The 23,901-nt window shown below is 46.0% G+C and overlaps 1 protein-coding gene across 2 annotated transcripts in view; it reads right to left on the reverse strand.

Annotated features, from left to right (window-relative positions):
- Positions 1-23,901, reverse strand: part of MYZAP (myocardial zonula adherens protein) — an 87,288-nt gene that overhangs the window by 40,670 nt on the left and 22,717 nt on the right. For both annotated transcript variants that reach the window (XM_081110381.1, XM_081110382.1), the window contains exons 3-10: positions 20,114-20,269; positions 16,865-16,957; positions 14,107-14,220; positions 10,684-10,836; positions 7,748-7,873; positions 6,571-6,699; positions 4,479-4,558; positions 2,948-3,053 (exon numbers count right to left, since the gene is read on the reverse strand). In XM_081110381.1, coding sequence (XP_080966507.1) covers positions 2,948-3,053; positions 4,479-4,558; positions 6,571-6,699; positions 7,748-7,873; positions 10,684-10,836; positions 14,107-14,220; positions 16,865-16,957; positions 20,114-20,269 — 957 coding nt within the window. The remainder of the gene's footprint in view (positions 1-2,947; positions 3,054-4,478; positions 4,559-6,570; positions 6,700-7,747; positions 7,874-10,683; positions 10,837-14,106; positions 14,221-16,864; positions 16,958-20,113; positions 20,270-23,901) is intronic.

Raw genomic sequence — 23,901 nt, forward strand, 5'->3', positions numbered from 1 at the left:
ACAGGCCAGGCCAAGGGACCCCACTGGTGCACAATTGGGGCTGGGGAGGGATGTGGGAGGTTGGCCAGCCAGGGAGGGACTGTGGGAGGGCTCCAGGTGTATCCGGCCTGTCTTGCTTAGTCCCAACTGGCCAGACTCCAGCAGAAAGCTAACCTACCCGTCAACTGTCTGTCCCCTGGTGGTCAGTGCACATCATAGCGAGCGGTTGAGCAGCCTTAACATATCATTAGCATATTATGCTTTGATTAGTTGAACAGATGACTGGACGACTGGGCACTTAGCATATTAGGCTTTTATTATATAGGATGTTTCCCTTATGTTGAACCAAGAGCTGAAATTTGCCTTTCGTGCCACCCAGTGGTTCCAGCCTGGCCTTGCATGGCGATACAAAACAGGTATATTTCCTCTTCTCCATGGCCATTATCTAAGATGTTAATTCAGCTCTTATGTCCAGCTCCCTTGGCCATCTCTTCCCCAAAGCCTTCAACCATTCCCTGAATTTCCAGAGTTCTCACCTCCTTTCCAACCTGATCCTGCTCTTCTGAATGTGCTCGTTTGTCAATATTCCCTTTTCCATGTTTCTAACTTAAAAAATAATTCACATAAATGGCTACAGCAATTAAAATTCTAAGCCATCCCTTTGTTGTAAAGTTAACACAGTGTACTAGACACATTAATTCTTACTACTTGACTTAGATGTTACATTGAGAATTAAAAGCCTCTTTCTCTCTCTAAGTCTCCATCCACTGCTGAAATCCAGCAGGCCCCTGAGTGAGGCTCCCTCTGACGGTGCCATCCTAAATTTCAGCCTGTGATCGCATTCCAGTGCCTGGGTCTCCCCGACCACATCATCGGGACGCAGGGAAGCTCATTTGGGAGACAGACAATCACAGGTAGAAAGGCAGGACATGGACAGTGATCTTTATATGCTTCCTTATTTTCATATATAGATATTCGCCCACTCCACTCCCTTCAAATTGGTATGTTCCAGAAGTAAATCAGAAAACAGAAAATCCTAAACTTCTTTGAAAATGTCTTTTTAAAAAGTATCTCTTGATTTTGGTACCAATCATAAACATTACAAATAATAATTGTATCAGAAGCCAACCAGTCTGAGGTTTTAGTCACTGGTTCTCTAATATTAGATACGAAATCAGTACAGAGCACCACCCTGTGGTGAGGAGGGGGAACTGCAGCGTTCCACAATAAGGAGCCACAGGTGGGAAATGAGAACAGCCCTGCCCTAGACTTCACGTCAGACACAGAAAAGCTATGCTCGGACAGCCATGACTCCCCGAGATGCTAACTATGACAATATGATGCTCTTCCTTGGGAAACCCACTGCTGACATCAACCTAGTGTGCCACTGGGCAGGATCCACCATCGCTGACGCCGGCAGTGCTCCCGTTCAGGTGTGCAAAGGGGCTGCGAAGGTGCGTGTGGGAGCCTCGTCTGAGCCTTGGCTGCCGGTTCTTTTATTCTACTGCTTCCGAGGCTGGCACAGGAGCCAATATAATACGCACAGGACTCAACTCCATGTGACTGGATTCCTTGTTTGGGAAGCAAATTTTATCTAATGTATATGTTTATCCTACACACAAGAAAAAACAAAGTGTCCCCCCCATCCTCAAACTCCCTGACTTTAAGCCCATGCCACTAATATCTCCAGCAGTTTACAGTTTATACTTTTAAACTTCTTTTTGTGTCATGTGTGTAAATTATGTATTAGAAGTAGATATACTTTTAATTTCAGTAAATCAATAATAAAAGAAATAACTTTTCAGAATAGTGCTTTATATAAGGGGGAAAACTTTTTTTCCCCATTTTTTTCACTGTCATCCACATGTTTAACTAAATTGAACCACTTTCTTTTCTTTGCAAGTTAGAGGATTAGACCCTAGAGAATTTTTATAAACTTGTTAGTACTAACTGTTCTTTTCTTCTGTCTGATTTTTAAAAACATTATTTTTTATTGATTTCAGAGAGGAAGGGAGAGGGAGCGAGAGATAGAAACATCCATGATAAAGAGAATCATTGAGTGGCTGCCTCCTTGCATGCCCCCTACTGGGGATTGAGCCCACACCTGGGCATGCGCCCTTGACCGAATAGAACCTGGGACCCTTCAGTCCACAGGCTGACACTCTATCCACTGAGCAAAACCAGTTAGGGCTTCTGTCTGATTTTTTAATTGAGCAAGAAAAAATTACAATAATATGTTACTGGCTTTACAACAGCATAAACTTTCTTCTATTGAGCAATCACCACAAGAGAGACAAATTACATTAACACGGGTAAAAAGAATTGTTTTCCTCTTAGAGAATATAAATATTCAACTTATTTGTCTTTTCATGTAAAAAAATAGAATAGTAAGCTATGCCCAGCATATAGTAAACCTACAACTTGGTTTCACACATAGGCACTTAAGGAAAGAAAGGATGGTAGAAAGTGAAAAGATGAAGAAACAGAAATAGAAGAAGAGAATGAGGGGAGAAGGCAGAAGAAAGAGAAAGGAACAGGCAGGAAAAGGTAATGAGAGACACACCAGAAATGAAGAAAGGATGAGTAGTAGGCCGGGGAGGCAGGCAGGGGGCAGTGTAGAGACCCGAACTGAATTAAACTTTCCTTGTCAAACTTCCCTTTGCTCCCTGGACTGCAGGCACCCGCCTAGGATAGAGGGGTGTTGCTGTCCTCTAAGAGTGGGTGAGCTATGCCCTGGACCGCATGGCTTATTAACTGTCACCCTCTGATCTGGAGAAGACCCTCTTTTGGAGGGATAATCAGCAGGGGGGACATACGAGGAAATTCCCCTCGGGGCCAACATGGCGGTGATCTGAGCGCGTCCACTGTGAGCCCCAGAACACTGAGCTGAGGTCAGATCTGGCCGCAGGGCTGAAATGTCCCCACCGCAGGAAGCAACCCCGACCCATGACCACTGACGAGCGCTTACCTCCTCAACCATCTGCTTGACCTTCTTCTGCTGGCAATGCACCATGTCATCCAGATGTCGGATCCGTTCCCGGAGGCTGGCCGACGCCTCCTCCAGCTGCTGATACCTAACACAACAGAGGAGAGAGCCACTGAGTCCCACACCACAGCAGTGGCAGGGCACCGGGAGTCACCGCTGGGAAGGACTGTTGCCAAGAACAAGAAGGGGAACGCCAAGATGCATGTCCTAGGTGATTACCTCAACCAACCCCCTCACCGTAGAAGGACCAGAGGGCTCTTTTCACGTTCCCACTTGTAAGTTTCCTCTGTAAAAGGACAGTTAGACTTTCCAGGCACCGAGAAGGAATCTGCTGGTACCACTTACAGGTATGAGAGGCTGTCTGTTTTGGAGTTAACACGATATTGGGACATCCAGGAAGTTACGTTGATTAAGGGAACGGAGAAGGAGAGGCATCTAGCAACACAACCGAATATCTGAAATGAGAGCTCCCAACAGAGCCCTGGCAAGGCTGGAATCACCCTTGTTCTATGTGAGATTACTGTGGGAGAATGGGCAACAGGTTGAAAGACCTTCTCTTCTCCAAAACAGACTGAACTACATCGCACAACATTTCACACTTTGGCTTTAAAACAGCAAAAATTATTCTCTGACTTTGCTGGTTTCAGAGAAACCAAAGGACCCAGCAGATGGGCCCTTCGGTTCGCGGGGGCCCTGGACCGGACCACTGGTGCAGGGTCTGGTGGTGAGCTCACTGCTTCCCACCTCTGCCAGGTCCCTCCTCAGCGCTACATTAAAGACCAGGCAAGACCCCTATAACTCCGCAAACTCTTAAGTTACATAAGAGGAAGGAAAACGGGTATTTTTTCAGCAAATGCTATGTGGCGGGAAGTACATTCAACATGTCCCTCATAATAATAACCCAGTGAGATGGACGCTGTTATGATCAGCACAACCCCCTCCTCCTTTAAAAAAGAATTCCCGTTTCCCAGATCTCGGGGAGGATGAGGAACGTTCCCCAAATGCTCAAATCATCCCAACCTTGTTCCCCTTCACTAAGGGGCCACACAAGGCCGTTCAGCCTTTTGATTTCTAGAAGAGTCTGTGCACTACTTCTGCATTTTCCACGCAGGGCTTCGTACGCTCAGAGACAGGGGACCGGCCAAGATTTGACCGAGCAATGTTTGGAAACACAGAAAGACATTTTAAAGTTAGCTTCCATGGCAACAATATTAATCATAGTTGATGTTCTCTCATCAACAAGGTGCATCCTGTGGAGTTCAAGGTTATGGAGAACATTGGCAGCCTGAACTTTTGCACTGTGACAGTGCAAAATTAAAACGTGTGCCACGGCTGTAGGATGTGGCTGTTAGGCTCCTAAAGTAACCAGCTCCATACGGGAGGCTCTCCAGCACTGTTTTCTGCAGAAAGAGATGACCAGGTGAATGAAAAATGAAAGGACCAACTGAGCCCACAAGCACACAGCATGTCCACCATCCAAACCCACCACGAGATAAAGGGCACTGCATCTTACCTTCCGTTGTCAGAGTCTGTTATTTCCCCGGACATTTCTGTTTCGTGCTCTAGGAGTTGTAGTTGCAGCTGATGGCGTTCCTAAAACAGACAGACACTGGCACGTTCCCCAATGGATTACACCAAGTTGGACAGAGAACGTGTACCTCTGTCAATTCCAGCACTGGGGAGCTCAAGTCCATATGCAACACACTGTGAGTTGTACCCACCCACTCACCAGAGTCCTAACGAAGCTCAAAAACGCCAAATTTGTTGGCGTGTGTTTCCAGGCATATTTATGAGTTAGAGACAAACATCTTGGATAAAGACTTTCACAGTATTCTGTCAGCCTAGGCTCAGATGCCTTGTGAAATTTGTAGTTCTAAATAATGATAATCAATACTTTCTATCAGTGGCCCGTGATACTGCAAAATTCTTGATTATTTTCTATAGCAACTAATGAGGCTCTATATTGCCTATAGACTAACTTGGGGGGGGGGGGTTACATAGGTATGTTCACCTGTGAAAATATACTGTGGTCATAAGAACAACAGCTCCCAACAATGTCCACATCCTGATCTCTGAAACCTGCATATGTCATGTTACTTGAGAAAAGGAACTTTGCAGGTGTGATTAACAGAAAATTACCCTGGATTATCCATTTGGGCCCTTCCTGGAGGGAGGGTCAGAGTCAGAGAGAAACAGAGATTGGAAATGCCACCTGCTTTTCCAAAGCTGGGGGAGGGGCCATGAGTCCAGGCATATGAGTGGTCTGAGAAGTTAGGAAAGGCCAGGAAATGGTTCTCCTCTGGAGCTTCCAAAGGGAACCCAGCCCTGCCAACACACTGATTTTAGAACTTGTGGCCTTCACAATAATCTGTATATATAAAAGCCTAATGTGCAAATTGTCACCTGGAGGGAGCGTGTGTGTGAATGGGCATCTTCTGCTCTTGTAGGAGAGCAGGAACATGGAGCCCGCTCTCCCTCCCGAGTCCTAGAATACGCCCCTGCTGCCTGATCCTCACTGTCACCACCTCCCACCAACACTGACAGTCTTAAGCACCTCACATCCTCTCTTCAATAAAGGACAGGTTCTGTTTTCCAGGGTAGAGGTGAAATGGTCATTGACTCTTTAGTTGTTCAAGTCCCTCCCAAATACCAATATTCCCTCAGAGGGGAACCCCAGCAAGGCCGAAGCTCCATGGCACTGAATTCAATGCCCTTCCCACTCAGGGTCAACCTCACCTTGTCAGGGGAGGGGCTTAAGCTGCAGACATGGGGGTAAGGAGACCTCTTCTCAGAATCACTAGGAAGCCCAGATGTTGGCCTTGCTCACGTCCTCATCCCCCCTCTCACCATCATCAACCTGGAGAATCTCAGCACCCAGCATGAGTGCGGGTTGCTGCTACGTCAGGGTCCTGGCAGGTCACCACTGTTCTGCAAACTCACATGTGAGCCGTTTTCCAGAAATCAGTCCCAGGCTTGGCTCTCAGCCACCACCCCTCTCCCAGAAGTCAGCTGTCACCTGCTAAAGGTCACAGGCCCCTCTTTTTCCCCTCCCTTCCTTTTCTCTTTCCTCTCTCCACCCTTTCTTCCCTTTTCTCCACTTCTACCTAATCTCTGGCCTCCTCCCTTTCTCTAGGCTTCATTATCTCAGCTGAGAGCCTGCCTTCCCCACACAGCCCCTGTCCCCACCCACAGAGAAAGGTGCTGCCCCCACTCTGAAATGTGGGGTGTCAGAGAAAAGCCACCCTTCAGACACACGCCCCAGAAAGAACAGGCTTGGGGTGCAGATGTAACATCTAAACAGGAGTTGACCTGCAACTAAGTTCATGCTTGAGGCCCAAGCAAAGCAGAGCCACTAAAATATTCATTTTTGTAAATAATTTTATATGTAATGCTTATCAAAGCATTAAAATGATAACCAGGGAAAAATTAGAACATTCGTGGACTTCCCATACTTTGACAGTTGGGTCTTTTCTTTGAACTCACACATTGCAGGGCCGAGAGCTGTCAGTGCTATGGGCATCTGAGGCCTCACACAGGCCTGCAGGGGGGCTGCGGAAAAGCCGGGCATCTGGGCGAGCGGAATCGACAGGAGCTGTGTCTGTTACCTTTTCCATGCGCTCGATCAGCCTGTCCAGCTCCCCAATCCTCTGGTCTTTCTCCTCCAGGCTGATCTCTGCCGCCTGCATCTTCTTATTGGCTTCTTCAATCGTTTTCAGAAAACTATTGGTTTCTTCCTGCAAAACAACACGCTGTCCTCAGCAGAATTATGGGGACCCTAGACTAGCAACCAGGGTGCTGCTAACGATGCCTCTAATGCATGACATTGGGGCCTAGCTGCATCACGTGGCTTTTTAATAAGCCTAGTCATTTCCCCCCCCTTTTTCCCCTTGAGTCTTTATGTCTAAAACGAGCCTGTGAAGGCTACTTAGCCCTTGACTAGACACTCAGAATGTCAGTGTATGTGCCAACAACGTGAAGGGGATGAAGGCCAGATCTGGCGTTGAATGCAGAATGCCCACGTCTTTGTCCCTTATTGCAAAGCTCCAGCTCAGTCCATCTCTCGGCACATTTATGACGCCTGTAAGGACACAGGTTAGGGCAGACCTGGAATCCCCGCCTTCAAGAAACGAATGCTGTCCTAGGGAAGCCAAGGTGTGAGGCATACAGCGGTCTCCGATAACGGGTACAGAGAAGGCCACGCAAAGGGCGGGGAGAGCGTGCGGGCTTCCCAAGGGCAGGATGCTGCCGGCTGTGGGAATGGCAGGCCCTCACTTTCACGGCTCCCAGGGAGCGTGGGTAGGATCGGGGACAGGAAGGAGGAAATTCCAGGGAGAGAGGAGCAAGTGGGGAGAGGAAGGACACAGCCGCAGGCCCAAGACCTGCCTGGATGCTGGCGAATGGTCAGATTCGCAAGAGAAAGGGATGGATTCAGAGCCAGAGACTGGGGGCTATTCTGAGAAGGGAGGAAGATGAGTAAAGGAAAGGAGGAAGAAGGGAAGGGAGTGGATGACCAAACAGTAAATTCCTTGAGCCCTCACTCAGTAGTTAGTCCACCAACTCTCTCCAACCAGAAACCCTACCACAGGGTGGGGCACAAGTAGGAATACAGTTGTGAGTACGCAAACACAGAGTTTATTCTTGTATTATGATTTACTCGTTCTCGGATTATTTTCCATACTAACAACTGTGACCTACTTTGTCCACCCCCGCGTCTGAACCTCAGCGACAAAACGGAACCAAAAGCCCTGCTCTGCTCTGTCCCCCGCACCCACCGCGACGTACCAGGAGCGCCTGCTTCTCGGCGCTGTGCCGCCGCTGCTCCTCCTGCAGCTTGTCTTCGTACTGGCCGTACAGCTTCCTGGTCATCTCCCTCAACACCTCGGCGTTGGCTGCGTGGGAGGACTCCACCTACAGAGACACCCGTTTCAGAGCGGCAGCTTCGCCCGTGCCAGGGCATCAGCCCTTCTCACTCTGTACGTGTCACGGGTGGACACACAGAGGAGGGGGCCCACCGGCCCGGGCTCGGCAGAAGACAGAGGCAGCAGGAGCTCACGGGCAAAGGGATCGAAGGCAGAAGGAAAGGGGGTGAACAGGTGCATAGAAACTAAAAGGTGGCACCTTCTACTAACTTACTTGGTAACAGAAAAGTGTTCTGCATGAGCGAATTTTTCAAGAGGTGGAAACTTACCTAGGTATTAAACCGGCCTCCCAAATGTAGGCATTTTAAAATTGAATTCTCTATAAAATGTGGCTGTGCTCCACTGTGTTATTAACCCCATTCTTCAATGACTTTTCCTGTCTAATGTTCTTTTGATCCTGAAATTTAACTATTTTTTATTCTATTCGTTTTAGTAAACCTTTTCCTCTGCGTAATAGGTCCAAGCCCTAATAGACCCCAGAAAGATTTGTTCTTTTTAAGCCTTAAGTATTCTGTGTGGGCTGAGAAATAAGATTTCTACATTATTAGAATTGGGTCAGAGCAGAATAAGCTATAAAGTTAAAAAACTAAAAGGCTATCTGGGAGAGGAAGGGGGAAGCAGGAGTGGAGAGGGGCTATTACAGACATAAATAATCTATTTCTGAATATACTTTGTTTTGTTTGTAGCATTGACTTTGAAGCCAAATAATAATTTCCCTGTTATCAAAAATCAAGCTTCAAAAAATTATCTATTGAGACCACTTGATGGGAAAAGAACAGACTTTTCAACAAATGTGATGCACATCTGGGTGGACACATGCAAAAGAATAAAACTGGACCCCTAACACTCCACGAATAAAATTACCTCAAAATGGATCACAGACGCACATGCAAAGGCTAAAACTGTAAGACCCTCAGGAGAAAACGTGAGGTGAATCTTTGTGACCTTTAAACAAACTTCTGTGCTTCAAAGGATACCATCAAGAAAGTGATGGGAGAAAATACTTGGGCGAGAGTGAGAAAATACTTGCAAATCACATATCTAGTAACTTATATCCTGAATATATAAAGAATAATTATAACTCAATAACAAAATATAAACAACCCGATTTAAAAATGGGCACAGGGTCTGACAGACACTCCAAAGAAGAGACACAGATGTAAGCACAAGAACTGATGCCCAGCATCACGCGTCGGCAGGGACATGCACACCGCAGTGAGGAACCACTTTCCGCGCCCTAGGACGGTCGTCAGCAGTGAGGTCACAGTGACACGCGGTGCTGAGAACGTGGAGAAACGGAATCCTCTTACCCGGCTGCTGGGAATGTAAAATGGTGCAGGCATATCTCTAGATCACCTTTCATATTGCTTGACTCCGCCCCCTCCCTCCCCCTGCATGTTCATTTATTACTTTACACAAATTATGTCAGAACAGCAGGGAGGCCGTTGAAGAGAAGTTGTCCACGTGGAGTTGAAGCTGCCCCATTGGTTGCACTAACCAATAAATCACTAGGAGACTTAAGCTCCTGTAAGAAATTCGGACTCATCCTTTCCATACCTTTGTGCTTTCCCAAATGTTGCATTTGGAAACATTCCCACCTGGTTTGGGCCACACTCAGCTGGGGGCTCCCCGTGCCTCGGGCAGACCCAGCTTAGGAGATGAGAAAAGTCAGTGGAGTAGTGGGTGGGCAGGGCTTCGGGGGGAGGTGGCCCTGCACTGGCCTGTGAACTTCATGCCATTGACCTCATGCTGTCTGCAGCCCTTCCTTCCAGCTACCGCTTGTTCTAGAATGCTGAGTCTGCTGGATATGTAACCCTGGATAAGCGAGGTGTACTTCAACCTGAATAGGTCACATGATGTTTACTGCAAAGATGCCCTCTAACCCACCCTTCTTGTCACTAGACACCCGTTGGTACCCAGAAGCCACAAAATGGAAAATCCTGAACAGAGCTGTCATCAGCTGAGAGAGACCCAACGCATCCTGCACCCCATTTCCACTGCAAACATGGACTTCGAAAAGGGCTCGTCACCCGAGTCCTGTTTCCTCTGCATCCAGGTCATGTGAAACGCTCTGACTCCTATAACTTTATTTATTTGGGGGTCAAGTAAAGCATTAGTCTCTAAAACAGGTATCTGCAGGCTGGATTTAGGTGCTTGGTCTCCTTGGAAGGAGCCAGTCTGCCAAACTGCCTAACGGTGTACCTAGACACCGGATGCCAGCCCTGGAATAAACAGGAACGTCCAGGACAGACTCACCGTAGACACTCAATACAGGGTGGGTCTAAGTAGGTGTCACATGTGGGAGGGCAATAGGAGCCCAGCAGTGGACTAAGCACAGCCTGGTGAGCAAGAGGGACATTGCCCAGAGTCCTTGGCCGCCATTGGTTGTCTTTCTGTGTGCCCTTCAGCTCTTTCTTGTCAAACCACACAGAAAAGCTGGGGCCTCACAGAAAATCTCAACAGTGAAGCTGCTGAAATCGCAGGCCTGAGGGCGTCCCAAGTGCCTCTCAGTACTAACAGCAGTGCCAAGTGACTGTCTCAGCAGCCCTGGAGGCCACTGGGCCCAAGGCAGGGGCGCCCAGTGGGGGCATTATGGGCACCCCAATCTGGACTAACGATTGTGAGCACAGAAACTTCCTAGTGCCTTTTAGCCAAGCCCTCTGGGGTTGATCCCAAAAGGGTGAGAAAATTCAACAAAGAGAACAGAGAAAAAGAAATGGAAGAGCTGAAGACAGGAGGAGAGAGAAGAAGGAAAGAAGAGAAAAGTTAGTCAGAAATCTACCCCCCGCCCTACTTTACCTTCATTTTCAGCAGCTGGTTTTCAACTTTCGCAGCCTCTAACTGCCTCTGCTTTTCCCGCAGCTTGTCCATGGACGCTTCATATGTCTGCTGCAGATTTCTGATTTGATCTTTAATGTTGCTATTTTCCAAAGTAACATCCACAAGCGTTTTCTAATGGGGTGAAAATTTTTAAAAAATAATAAATAAAAAACGCAGATCTCGTGATGTGAGAAAACATGACCAAAGTCATGCATGCACTAGGACATCTAGTGAAATAGAGGTCAGGCCACCGAGACGCCAACCCGGGTCCCTGGTTTTTGAGGGGCTGAGGGACCCCCCTGGTGGTCAAGTGCTCTGTGGCCCTGTAGTTGGATGGACCAAGAACCTCCCCCATAACACCCCACCGCTGCTGCCAGTGCCCCTGCCACTGCTTAGGATGGACGGAAATGGACTAAAATGGAGGCTTTCCAAGGAAAGTGTTCATAATACATGATTTCACTTTGGGAAAAATGGGTCTGAAAATAGTAAGTATAGAACAATCTCATTTTGAAAAAAAAAATGTATAAGCGTTTGTTCAAATGTGTTTACACAGAGAAAATTTTAAAAGACTAGCACGAAATTCATCCAAATCCAAATAACAGTTTTTCATATGTGATAGGATTATGGATGACATTTATTTTCCTCTTTGTGTTTCCTATACTTCCCAAATTCCCACAATGAAATCAGAAAAAAAATATGTGTTTTGTAGAAATGTTTTCCTTTTTTCCTTGCAGGGGCCCTCTCTTCTGTACTTTGACTGCTTGCCAGGATAGGGACAGTGTGGCAGAGGTTGCTGTACGCCCGCATTGCTTCACCTTCCTCTCTTGGGCGAGGAGGTGGTGGGGAAGGAGCACCAGGGAACAGGGTTCGGTGACTCAGACTAGTGTCTGACAAGTGTCAAACGCCTGCTGATTATTGCTCCAGGCCACCCACTGCAGCAAGAATGTTTAAATGAAGAGTGTTGCTCCTTCATGCTTCACGTTCTACTTGGTTAACTCTCTTCCAGAGCCCAGAATGCCTACCGCTGGACACTGGGTTCTGAGCACCTTCCAGCGCCTTCGCTGGCCAGCTACCATTTTAAATCAGAAGATCTGGTGCTGGACAATTTCTCAACCCTTTGTCCTCTTTGTAGGTGAACAGTCTCTGAGGTGCCAAATCCTTAGCCTCCGATTTAAATAAAAAGCCTCATTCCTAAACATACTTGAATCAGAAAAAGAATTTTCAATGGTAATAAACACGGGAGCCATTGGACACATGGAATCACAGAACACTGAAGCTGCCAGAGGATACAGAAACCACGTGGCCCAACCACCCCTTTCCAAGTCCCACTGGCTCCACAGATACTTGTAGATACTCTTGTGCTCATGAATCTACCTCTGGACCAAGAGACCTGGGTTCTAGCCCTGGCTCTGCCACTAGCTAGGTACCTGATAAAGTCATTTCCCTCTGTTGGCCTCAGTCTGTTTATATATAAACAAGGGGGTTGGAGATCATCTCAACAGTTCTTTCCAGCTTTGATGTTCTATGAAACCAGACCAAGGGTCTGGTCTCACTGTACATAACAATGAAAAGAGGGTTTAATGGACAATGGAAGAGGTTGGGGCCTTGCAGAAGTAAGAAGCCAACTATATTCAGACTCAGGTATTTCCTGGCTGTGAGATCGTACCTTTCTTTACTGCCTTTTTCCCCTCCTTTCCCCCCTATTTCTTCTTCCTCCCCTTCTTCTCCTTCTCCTTTTTAATAATGGTTTTAAATATTTTCCTTATAAGGTTCCTCTGTTGGCCCAAGACTAAGAGGCTGGACCATAACTGGGAATCAGTCAAGTACCTGGGTTATGGTTGGCCATGTCCTAACAGCTGGCCTCTGGAGTAAATGCCTGAAGTGACAGCAAGATAGCAAATCAGAAGGATCACGGGGAAGAAAGCCCAGAAACAGCACAGATACAGACCAGGTGTGAAATCGGGTGAGGCGCAGCATCTCCTAGCTGGCCGGGAATGAGATGTCCAAGAGGGAAGGAGAGAGAGCCTTGGTGAGCCCCTCGATCGCAGCAGTCAGGGCAAACAAAGGCTGCTGGGTCAAGCAGGGCCTGGCCTGAGGCCAGGGGAACGGGCACGCGGGATGGAGGGCCAGGAAAAGGGTGGGACACAGAGGCCCCACCAGAAACGGGCCCCCAGACACATGCAAACAAGGGGCCCGCCCAGGCCCGCTGTGGGACATGGGCCTGGCTTTGTTTGCGGCCATGCTGCCCCGGCAGCTGTTATTAGAGAACACCAGGTTCTAGGGGAAGTGGGTAACCCTAACATGGAAATCTGTTTGCTTATCTGAGAAGCTATTTATATGGAACCAGAGAGGATGTGAAATAGCTTATGGAACTCTTAAGAGGAGGGGGAAAAGATAAGAGCCACATATAGTTGGAGGTGGGGCAGAAACTACTGTTTGCATATTTAAAAACTAAAGCCAAGGGATGGGACGCAGCTTCAGGCGAATCTATGCGTTGTTCTGGTCATCTTCAAGTTAATTTGCATGTTAGATGGGGGCGGGGGCTCAGTTGGAAGAACAGCAATGGGCAGCATCTGAGGAGTAAACTCCCAGCAAATCAAATTAATCAAGAGAGCAAGCCCCTTGAAGGGGTGGACACACACAGTTGCACAAATGTAAGATCCTGAGGCTTTAGAGAAAGGATCTCTAAACAAGAGATTCTTTAAAATGCATATTATTTCTTTTCATGCAAAATAATTTCTAAATTAGGAAAAAGTGCTTAACAGCCAGTCATGAACACAGGTGCACTTCTGTCCTGTGATTGGGTGGAACTTCCTGTAAACCAGGGCTGCGGGGGAGGGGGCTGATGACACTGACACTTAAGACCATTTGGGGATCTAGGGGAGCAAGTGACATCTCCAGCATGGAACGCAGGACCTGAACCCCCATTTTAATGAGGACAAAACAACTGCAACACAGAGGTTTTCAGCGGTTCTCAACCTGTGGGTCGCGACCCCTTTGGGGGTCGAACAACCCTTTCACAGGGGTCGCCTAAATACATCCTGCATATCAGATATTTACATTATGATTCATAACAGTAGCAACATTACAGTTATGAAGTAGCAAAGAAAATAATTTTATGGTTGGGGGTCACCACAACATGAGGAACTGTATCAAAGGGTCGCGGCATTAGGAAGGTTGAGAACCACTGGTTTAGAGGCTCAGGTTGGAAGTGCTTCCCTCAGTTTCCTGCACCGTCTTCCCAGCACGGCCTTGACAGCAGCCAAGCTTAAAGGGTTCTGAGTGAGGAGCTGAGGACATTCTATGACTTGCATTTGTTTCTACAAGGGCACGGGGCCACTCTGGTTAGGCCTGCCTGCCCTCCAACAGACGGCACCCCACCTACCAGCGAGAGAGGAATACCTGCAGGTCAATGGAGTCTGACGCCAGTGCCGAGTTTGTGGCATTAAAGCTGTCCAGGGCCGACGACTGTGTTTCGATGTGATTCTCCAGGTAGTCCTTCTGCGCCTGTGAAACCTGGACAGAGAGAAGAGACAGTTTCACAAAACCAACCCTGACACCCCCAGTAACCTTCGTGTGGGCTGGAACAGTCTCCTGACAATAGCCACATCCACCTCAATGACAGTTCAAATTAAAAAGTCAGCATCTGCAGGACCCAGAGAGCAGAGAGACAAGAAGATTTTTCCTTCAGATAATCTGTACACATTCACCTACTGGGCCTCGGCCCTCACAACAACACTATGTGGCAGGAAACAGATCAGAGGAGGTAGGGAATTTGCACACAAAAGGCTAAGAAGTGGCAAGGCTGGGACTCGAACCCAGCTGGAATACCTTCTTGGCCCTATTGTTCTTTCTACCCACCCTAGAAAGAATGTACGTTGGGCTCACCCCATTCTCAAGAGCTGTTTTGTGGCTGCTGCTGTTGTTGGGTTGTCTTGGTTGGGTGTGTGCATTTGATACTCTGAGAGAGTTCATCAGAGGCCCATCTTGAGCTAGAACTTTTAGGAGGGCTGGCTAGAGCGGGGCAGGGAGGCAGCAGAGCTAGGGGAAGGGATCTGGGTAGGCTCAAGGGTGATCCTTGTGAGAGCCACAGAAAGCAGCCGGCACGATACAGAAGGAGGTGCACCCTGGGGATGGGGCGGAGAGCTGAAACAGCCCGCCAGGACCCGAAGCGGGTGGTGTGCTGTTGTTCAGGGCGTGTTCACACAGCAGTAGTTTAGCAATCAGTCTGGCTGCAGTGTGTGGTGTGGCCTGGAGGAGGAGGAGGAGGCTGTAGGCAGAGAGACAAGCTCCTGTGACAGTTCTGGCATGAGACAACAAGGGTGAGCCGAGACCTGTTTATTCATCTTTGCAAATCCAATCCTTCAGTGTTAATTAAAGTTGTTAGTGTCGGTCACTGGATAGCTGAGTGAATTTCCATTAGTAGGAGGGAATTTTACAAATCGCTTCCTACGTGCCAGGGAGAATGGCTGGGTGGATGTGTTTTTAAACCCCTGCCCCTTTAAGCAAGGCAGTAGGTCTTACTTAAGCAGATACTCTCATAGTCAAGCCATAAAGTAGACTCTGTTGTGTGGCTGTTGTAACTGTGCTCCGGTCCTGCAATGACTAACTTATGGAGAATATGTCATAGACACATGGACTTTTTTCTTCAAGATTATTAATCACAAATTTTGTTTTTTAACTTTTCTCACAAGCGTTAGCTTGGTTAAATCAGAGGAAGGTTGTCTTTTCTTAAATTTTGATGCAGTAACAGTCACATAGTTCAAACTTTTAAAAAGTGTAAGAGGTATGCACTAAATAAATCTCCCAGTCTCATCTGCTTAGTCATCGCCTTTCCCAATGTGCCCCTCAATTAAGAATCACTGTTAATTACTTTCTTGATTATGTTTTTAGCAACTTTTTGTGCACACGCAAAACAATCTAGATACATTTATTTACCCTCCCTGTTTTACATAAGTGGTAGCATCACATTACATTACATTATCTTGAATCTTGCTTTTTCATCATGTACTCTATAATCTTTGTAATCGTTTCATCTCCTTTTGACGAGCTTAGTCATTCTTTTCATTCTCTCTCTCTCTCTCTCTCTCTCTCTCTCTCTCTCTTTTACAACTCTGTATTCTATTGTAGAGATATAATTTCCCTGGAATTGATTCATATATAATTCTGTCCCAACAGCACATAAGTTGTCACCACAGTATACACTGACTGGTCCATTTTCCTCTCTTTATATGAGATGCTACATTTGTCAAACATTGGGATACATTTCTAGATTTTTTTCATTGATGCCTATTTATTTATGTGCCAGTACTATACTGTTTTAATTTCTGGGGCTTTTTCAGTTTCTTGTAATGGTAGTAGGGCTAGTCTCCCTCATTGGTATTTCCCCCCCCCAGAATTTCCCCAACTCTTCATATTTTTTTTCTATATTCCTTGAAATCACCGGTTCCAGTTGTAGAAAAACAACTTAAAATAAAAATCTGTTGGTATTTTGGCTTATGTTAAATTTGTATATTAGCTTGATAGTACTGACATTTTATAATGTTGAATCTTCTATTCTAAGCACGTGGTATGTCTTTCCACTTGTTACCGTTTACTCCTAGATATTTGGTAGGTTCTTTTTGTTGTTGTTGCTGTTATTTCTTCTAACTGGTTGGTTTTTATACACTGAAACCTCTTCCTTTGTATCTATTAATTTTTCACCCTGCTACTTTACAGACTTCTTTTATTATTTATAGTTGTTTTTTTCATTGAATCACTTGGGCTTTCTAGGTACATAATCATATAGTTTATAAATAGTGATAGTTTTATACCTATCTACCTAGTTTTTATACCTCTAAATTTATTTATCTTATTTAAGTCCACTGGCTAGCACCTCAAACACAATGATAATTAATATGGTGACAGCTGGCTTCCCTGTCTTCTTCCTGAACTTGGAGGGAATACTTTGATATAAGGAAGAGTATTCTTACACGGAAAAAAAAAAAAATCCTTTAAATGATAAACTTTATTCTGTAATAAAATTCCCTCCGTTCATTTAAAACATGATCCCACTCATAAAGAACATCATAAACTCAAATGTCTTCCGACACTAGCCACTGAGAGGGGGCTCTAGGCTCTGTCACTTCCAAACTCCCACGTCACCGAGACATTGACTTACTGACAGCTCCTGGGTGATCTGCCGAATCTTCTGTCTCATTTCATCATAGTCTCCGTACATCCGCTTCCTTACTTTTTCCAAGGTGGCTCTCACCTGCAGCCCACAGAGATGCTGGTTAGAGAGCAAGCTATACCGTTTTCATGCAAGATTTCCCAATCTTTTAAGAAATCCTAATAAGAAAAGGGCCTCCCACCACTACAACAATCTTAAGAACAGGAAAATTTGGGAAATTAAGGAATACAATCACTCCTGATATCTGGTTAGAAACCAAGGGTATTATATTATATTAATAATAACAACATATTATGATTATATATAATTATAATCATTAACAAGTATTAATTATACAAATAATAAACCCCGGAGAGAAAATGCTTTGTTGAAATTCACCCATCACCTTTAAACCACAATTCTGGCAAAGTCTGCCCCTTTTCCTATCACACGTTTTTTTAACAAGTAGAAAAATTTTAAAACTTGTCAGCAAACACACAGATAAGAGGACCAATAAGCAAAAGCAACCTCTAATTTTCCCTAGCTCTGCTCTGACTGCCAATTAAATGTCTGGAATGTAATGCAGGGGAGTATGAGCCCTGGAAAACCCATACATTTGGAAGTCCGTTCCCCCAATAATCTGGTGCCCCCAGGATGGGCAAAGCACTCAAGGATCTGCAGAGAGAACAGGGAATCTCTGGAGCTTCCACCACAGGAAGGGTCAAAGGTTAGCGTAACCACAGGCACGCAGGGGACAGCAGAGGGGACTCAATCTGGAAGTTGCTTTTACAGAATTAGCTCGTTTTAAAATCAGACATGTTTATTAGGGGTGACTGGATATTGGTGGGGATTTGGGAGGGCAGTTAAGATGCCAAGCCTTCCCCAGATGAATTCTAATAATAGTATACTTTCAACAAAATAGAAACAGACTCATAGCTACAGAGAACGACTGACAGTTGTCAGCGGGGAGGAGGTTTGGGGGCTATGTGGAAAACATGCAGCACACGTTGGTAGTTACAGAATAGTCACGGAGATGCGTATTACAGCACAGGGAACACTGTCAGTAAGGTCATGATAACTATGGATGGGGCTAGGTGGGCACTGGAAGCAGCAGGGGGACCACTCTGTGAGGTACACCATTTTATAACCACTTTGCTATAACTGTGAGGCTAATTCAGAATAATATTGAATGTAAACTATAATTGAAAAACAAAAATTAATAATTGTCTACTTTTCTGCCATTAACTACAAACAATTTGGGGAAATGGGGCCAAACTCACTACTTTCCACCGAGGGCAGGCAGAATGTCTCACCCGTGCCCTGAATGTCTCGCGCTGCCCACCAGTGGGGAGTGGGCGTGATCCTCAGCTGGGTGGCAAACACTCAGGAAGCCAGGGGCCAGAATCACGGCGAGAGAGGACACACAATCCCATGGACACGCGTAGGAATGAGCGGGCCAATGATGGATCTGAAGCCAGCTATCAAAAGGGGGCCTGGAGACTACTTTTAAGCTGCAGAGCACAGTGGAGGTGGGCACTTCAAGGCAGAGCCACCCCTGTGAGCTGGGCTCACGTCATCCTGGTCCACAGCCAGCCTGCACCTGCTGTCTTTGTCTTGAGTGATTTGCAACTCTCCACCCTGCTGAGAAGATTCACCTCTGAAGCGGTGTCATGTTATCTGGGGCGTTTCAATAAAGGGCCAAGTATTTCCATGAGAAAAATACAGAAGGCTACAAATGTCCAAGCTGCTCCTATACAGGTTTTGACGTTAAGGGTCCCTTCCCAGCTCCATGATCTATGCATGAGAAAACTGAAGCCTAGAGAGGGCTAAAGGTTGGCTGGGCCAAACAGAGGGCTGGACCTTGAACCAAGGCCCATGAGGTACTCCATGGCCCCACAATGCCCTGCTGCTCATGAGCACCTCTAGTCCACGGGGTCAATGTTTAGGGACCATAAACGTTACAGAAGCTCATTTTCTCTCTATGTAATCACTCCGGCTTGGTCAACAAAGGCATTGGTCAATCTACAGAAACCAAAGAAGCAAAGAGAAATGGAGATATATAGCAGATAAATAGATACAAAAATTTTAGAAGGAAATGCTCCAAAATGCTAACAACTGCTCTGGTTGAATGGTGGAACTATAGGTGATTTTGTTTTCTCTTTATTACATTTTTGTATTTTCCAAATATTCTAAAACACACACACACACACACACACACACACACACATGAATTAAAAAGATTAAAATGTAATATTAAATTCAAAGACATGGCATTGATTGGTCTGGATTTAACAATGTCTAATGGGTTGACTTTTCAGCATCTGTTTCAAACCAACTGATTGGTCTTAACCAGCCACAGTCATGCCATTCCCCACACCAGTGATGGATTCGGGAATGGGCATGTGACCCAGTCCTGTCCCATGAGACATAAGGAGAAGCCTAATGGAGGGCCTTTAAAGAGTGATCCGAGATGAGAGATTCCTTTTCTTCCCCAGACACTGTCATGTTTTCAGATGACACTATGAGCCTGAGGCTGAATGAGGAACAAACCAAGGGAAACTCAGAGAAATAGACCAGAGCCTGGAAAATGCCATTCCTGGAGCCACCTACCCCTAGACTAATCCCCACATGAGAAAAAAGTTGCCCTTCTGAGTTGGCTTTTCCGTTACCTGCATCTAAAATCATCTAAATTTATACAGTTGTCCAAACTCATGCATTAGGAATGTCCAATAGAACAAGCAAAACCAGTTAAGAGCCCCCATACTATACACCAGTGGTTCTCAACCTTCCTAATGCTGCGACCCTTTATTACAGTTCCTCATGTTGTGGTGACCCCCAATTTCATTGTTACAAATTGAACATAATTAAAGCATAGCGATTAATCACAAAAACAATATGTAATTATATATGTGTTTTCCGATGGTCTTAGGCGACCCCTGTGAGAGGGTCGTTCGACCCCCAAAGGGGTTGCGACCCACAGGTTGAGAACCACTACTATGCACAAAATAAGAAAGTTGCTGGTCTGGGCAGTCCTACTAAGTAACACCCAGAAGCTCACTGTAGACCTCACTGAAGAACTACATCTGTACTCTTAACAGGACCGTAAAGATATGTAGAAACATTCCCATCCAAAGTGATAACGCTAAGAATTCTTCCAAAATACGTGTTACATTCACATCAATGCTCCAACTCCACCCTCTTGCATGCTACAGAGAGAGTATAAACCAGAAACAGAAAAAAAATCCTTAAGTGACTCACATCTTTGATGTAATTCATCTCTTCTTTCAGCTGATTGGTGGACCACCCGTACACCACCATTTCTTTCTGCTGATTTTGATCTGATCTTCGCACCACGCCATAGACAACGCCCTGAGGAAGTTTCCGGGTTGGCTCCCCATTGCTTGGGTCAGGATGCTGGAAAAGAATAGGAAAAGAAAAAGGAATAGTGACGCTTTAGGCCATGTGAAGAAAGCTGTAACAACAGGCCCACTGTATATGGTTATGCGGGCTGTGCCCAGCACTGGGTTGCCAGTCTCTGCTCACCAAGTTTCACTGGGCCTGGTGAGAGCCTGCCTTTACCCTGGAGGAAGAGTACCTTTCTCTAATTTCTCCAAGGCCTTGTCCATCCACCTAGAAGTGCATCTGCAGGGCCCCATCTTCCCAGAGGAGCCTTTTTCTAATTCCACAAAAGGGCTAGACTTGTGTTGTCCCCAATAACAAGAGCAAGTGTCTGAACTCTGACATTCTTGGTAATGCTGTTTTTCCCTTATACCAGTTCTTCTGTGTGCCTTCAACCTCCTCACTGAATATGTGGCCTGAAGTGCATGGGATTGAGATACCTGGGGGGAGATGTTGGCCATGCTCTGGCAGCCAAATTGTCCTCTGAGGTTAGGTCTGACCCTAGGACCAGCTCTGAGAAAAGGGCACACCCTGAGGCTGAGGACACACCTGTTGTGACTATTCATGCAATATTTCCAAAAGGAAATAGGCAGAGGGGCGTGACCTCACTGCAAACGTATCTTCCCACTTTAATTTCTTCAGTTAAAGTTTTGATCAGCTTTGGAATGCAAATACCTTTAGGAAGAAGTAATATGCCCAAGTCCTAACATACCTTTCTAGAATGAAGGCTCAAGAAGCAGGAGAAAAAGAAATTAAGACTTGTGGAGTACATACTATAAGCTAGAACTGTTCCTTAGCACACTTAATCCTCACAGCCACTCTGAGACATAGTGATTGTCTTCTCTACTTTATAGCCGAGAAAACGAAAGTAAAACTAAAGTTCAGAGACACATTAGTTAAGTCACACATCTAGATTCAAACCCGATTCCATCTGCACTAAGTGTATCTCCCCACTTGCAGGCTTTGTTATATGTCAGGGGACAGAGTAGGGGTTTCCCCAACATTGAAAGGAAGGAGCAAGAAAAGAATCAAGACCAGGGACTGAGACTTCACAGACAACCTGGTAGAGCCCCAGCCGTCCCGGGGGCTGACCCTGGCACTTCAGCAATCACAGCGCAGAAGCCTGGGTCCCCTCACGGCCACTCCGCCTTCCCACCCATTTTTAGGTCACCTTTGCATAAATTCTTCCCAGGTAAATATGTTTGACATATCAAACTGTCATTTGCATTTTGAAATCATTCATTGTGGAAGAATAAGGAGTACTTTATAATCCCATTCAAAATTTAGAAAAGTCTAGAAAGATACATGACAAAAGATTAATAGTGACAACCTCAAAGGAAGGACAGCAGGTGGTGCAGGGGAGCTAGAGATCAGGATAACTGTCAGGGGGTTTTTTTGTGGTTTTTTTCCTATATTTTATTAATTTTTTACAGAGATGAAGGGAGAGAGACAGAGAGCTAGAAACATCGATGAGAGAGAAACATCGACCAGCCGCCTCCCGCACACCTCCCACTGGGGATGTGCCCGCAACCAAGGTACATGCCCTTGACCGGAATCGAACCTGGGACCTTCCAGTCCGCAGGCCGACGCTCTATCCACTGAGCCAAACCGGTTTCGGCAACTTGTCAGTTTTTTACTGTGTACCCTTTCACATTGTCTGCTGATAATGTGAGCTTTTTAAAAAGTAAGACAACAAAACATTCATTGCTTCCTACCCTTCTGCACATACTTGGGGAGAGATGGGATGTGAGGAAGTGTGACCCTCTACGTTTGATTCTGGAAAATACTTCCAATTGAATCCCTCACCCTTGTCCGATAGGCATTGAGGAACTCTAGAAATTGTCCATCAAGTTGAGGTGAATGGACTGTTAAATGGGTCTTGGTGGAGTGACAAGCTGGGGTTATAGATATCCCTGCTTTACTAGGCATGGAATTAGGAAGAGGAAACGCTCTAATGAAACTCCCCCTGTACCAGGAAACAAAAGCATGCTCTTTCAGCCATGGACTCCACCCGGTTCCTGCAAAACAAGCTGATGATGACATAAGGCTTTGGTGAGATGCATTTCTGCAAAGCACACCCTCCACGAGTGGATTAGCATCCAGGAAAATGCTCAGGTGGCTGGACACAGAAGACTCTGCCTTCCTGCCCACAAGGGGAAATGAGGGCCACCACCACGAGGAACATACCAACAAGGACAACGGGGTCTGCAAAGCACCACTCTAGGGGTCTTGGATCTAAAAGTTATGCACATGGAAAGATATGAAGATCCTTTAAGTAAAAAATACTAATTTTCATACAGTGGGGCCTTGACTTAAGAGTTTAATTCGTTCTAAGACCGAGCTCGTTAAGGAGCTCATTAAGAAACTTGTTAAGGAGCTCGTTAACTCAAATTACTCTATCAACTCAATGCAAAAAATCGGCCCAGAGACAGCTGGTATCTCAAAAAACTCATTAGTCAGGACACTCGTAAGTCAAGGCCCCACTGTATTCCCATTTTTTGTTTTAAAAATGTGTGCTTGTGTGTATAAAACATCTAGAAAGATGTAATTCAGACCTTTAATGCCAATTTCCTCAGTAAAACTGGATATCATTTTTTTCTCTTTTATACTCTTTGATTTTGGGGGCTAAAAAGGCATTATATTTGAATTAATAATTTTTATTTCAATTTTCAAAGAACTAAAAATTATTACGAAATCAGGGTGAAAATAAAACTAAAGTTCAGAGAAGTTAAGTCACACATCTAGATTCAAGCCCAGCTCCATCTGCTCTAAGTATATCTCTCCACTCGCAGGCTTTGTTACATGTCAGGGGACAGAGTAGGGGTCTCCCCAACATCGAAAGGAAGGAGCAAGAAAAGAATCACGACCAGGCCACTGGGAAGAGCCCAGCCCAGGACTCTGTTCAGGAGCAGGCCCACCCGCAGGGGCCACACCACAAGGAGAGGGCTCCTGAGGCCGTGTGAGGAGCTGCTGGGCTGTGAAGGGAAGGGGAAGGAACGTTTATGAAGGAGGAGAAGGGGAAAACATTTGTTGTCTAGTAATTTTATTATACAATATTTTTTAATACATTTTATTGATTTTTACAGAGAGGAAGGGAGAGTTAGAAACATCGATGAGAGAGAAACATCGATCAGCTGCCTCCTGCACACCCCCCACTGGGGATGTGCCCACAACCAAGGTACATGCCCTTGACCGGAATCGAACCTGGGACCTTTCAGTCGAAGGCCGATGCTCTATCCACTGAGCCAAACCGGTTAGGGCATTATACAGTATTTTTTAATCCTCACAATAACCCTCCTATGTGATTTTAGTGCTTCCAAGATGGCAGCATTCAAGTGCCTGTCTATGTCTCGTCAAATGTAAGCCCCTTCTTTGACTACAATGCTTTCAACGTAGCCAAGAGTCAGGAGAGGAACTGGAACTCACATCTCCATGTGGCAGCCCAGACCTCAGGGTCCTGGGCCTTTGGGAAGAGGTGGGCCCAGGATGGGGAGGCTCTCCTCCAGCCTCCTATGGTCCATCTCCCCCTCAGCCTCCTCCCCATTCCAGCCTCACTGCCTCCTTTCTGTCCTTTTATCAGCCACCTTCCTTCTTGCCTCAGGGCATTTACACAGGCTATTTGCTCTGTCTGCAGGGCCCTGAAAGGC

This window comes from Myotis nattereri, assembly GCF_964212035.1.
Source record: "Myotis nattereri genome assembly, chromosome: 1".
NCBI lineage: Eukaryota > Metazoa > Chordata > Mammalia > Chiroptera > Vespertilionidae > Myotis > Myotis nattereri.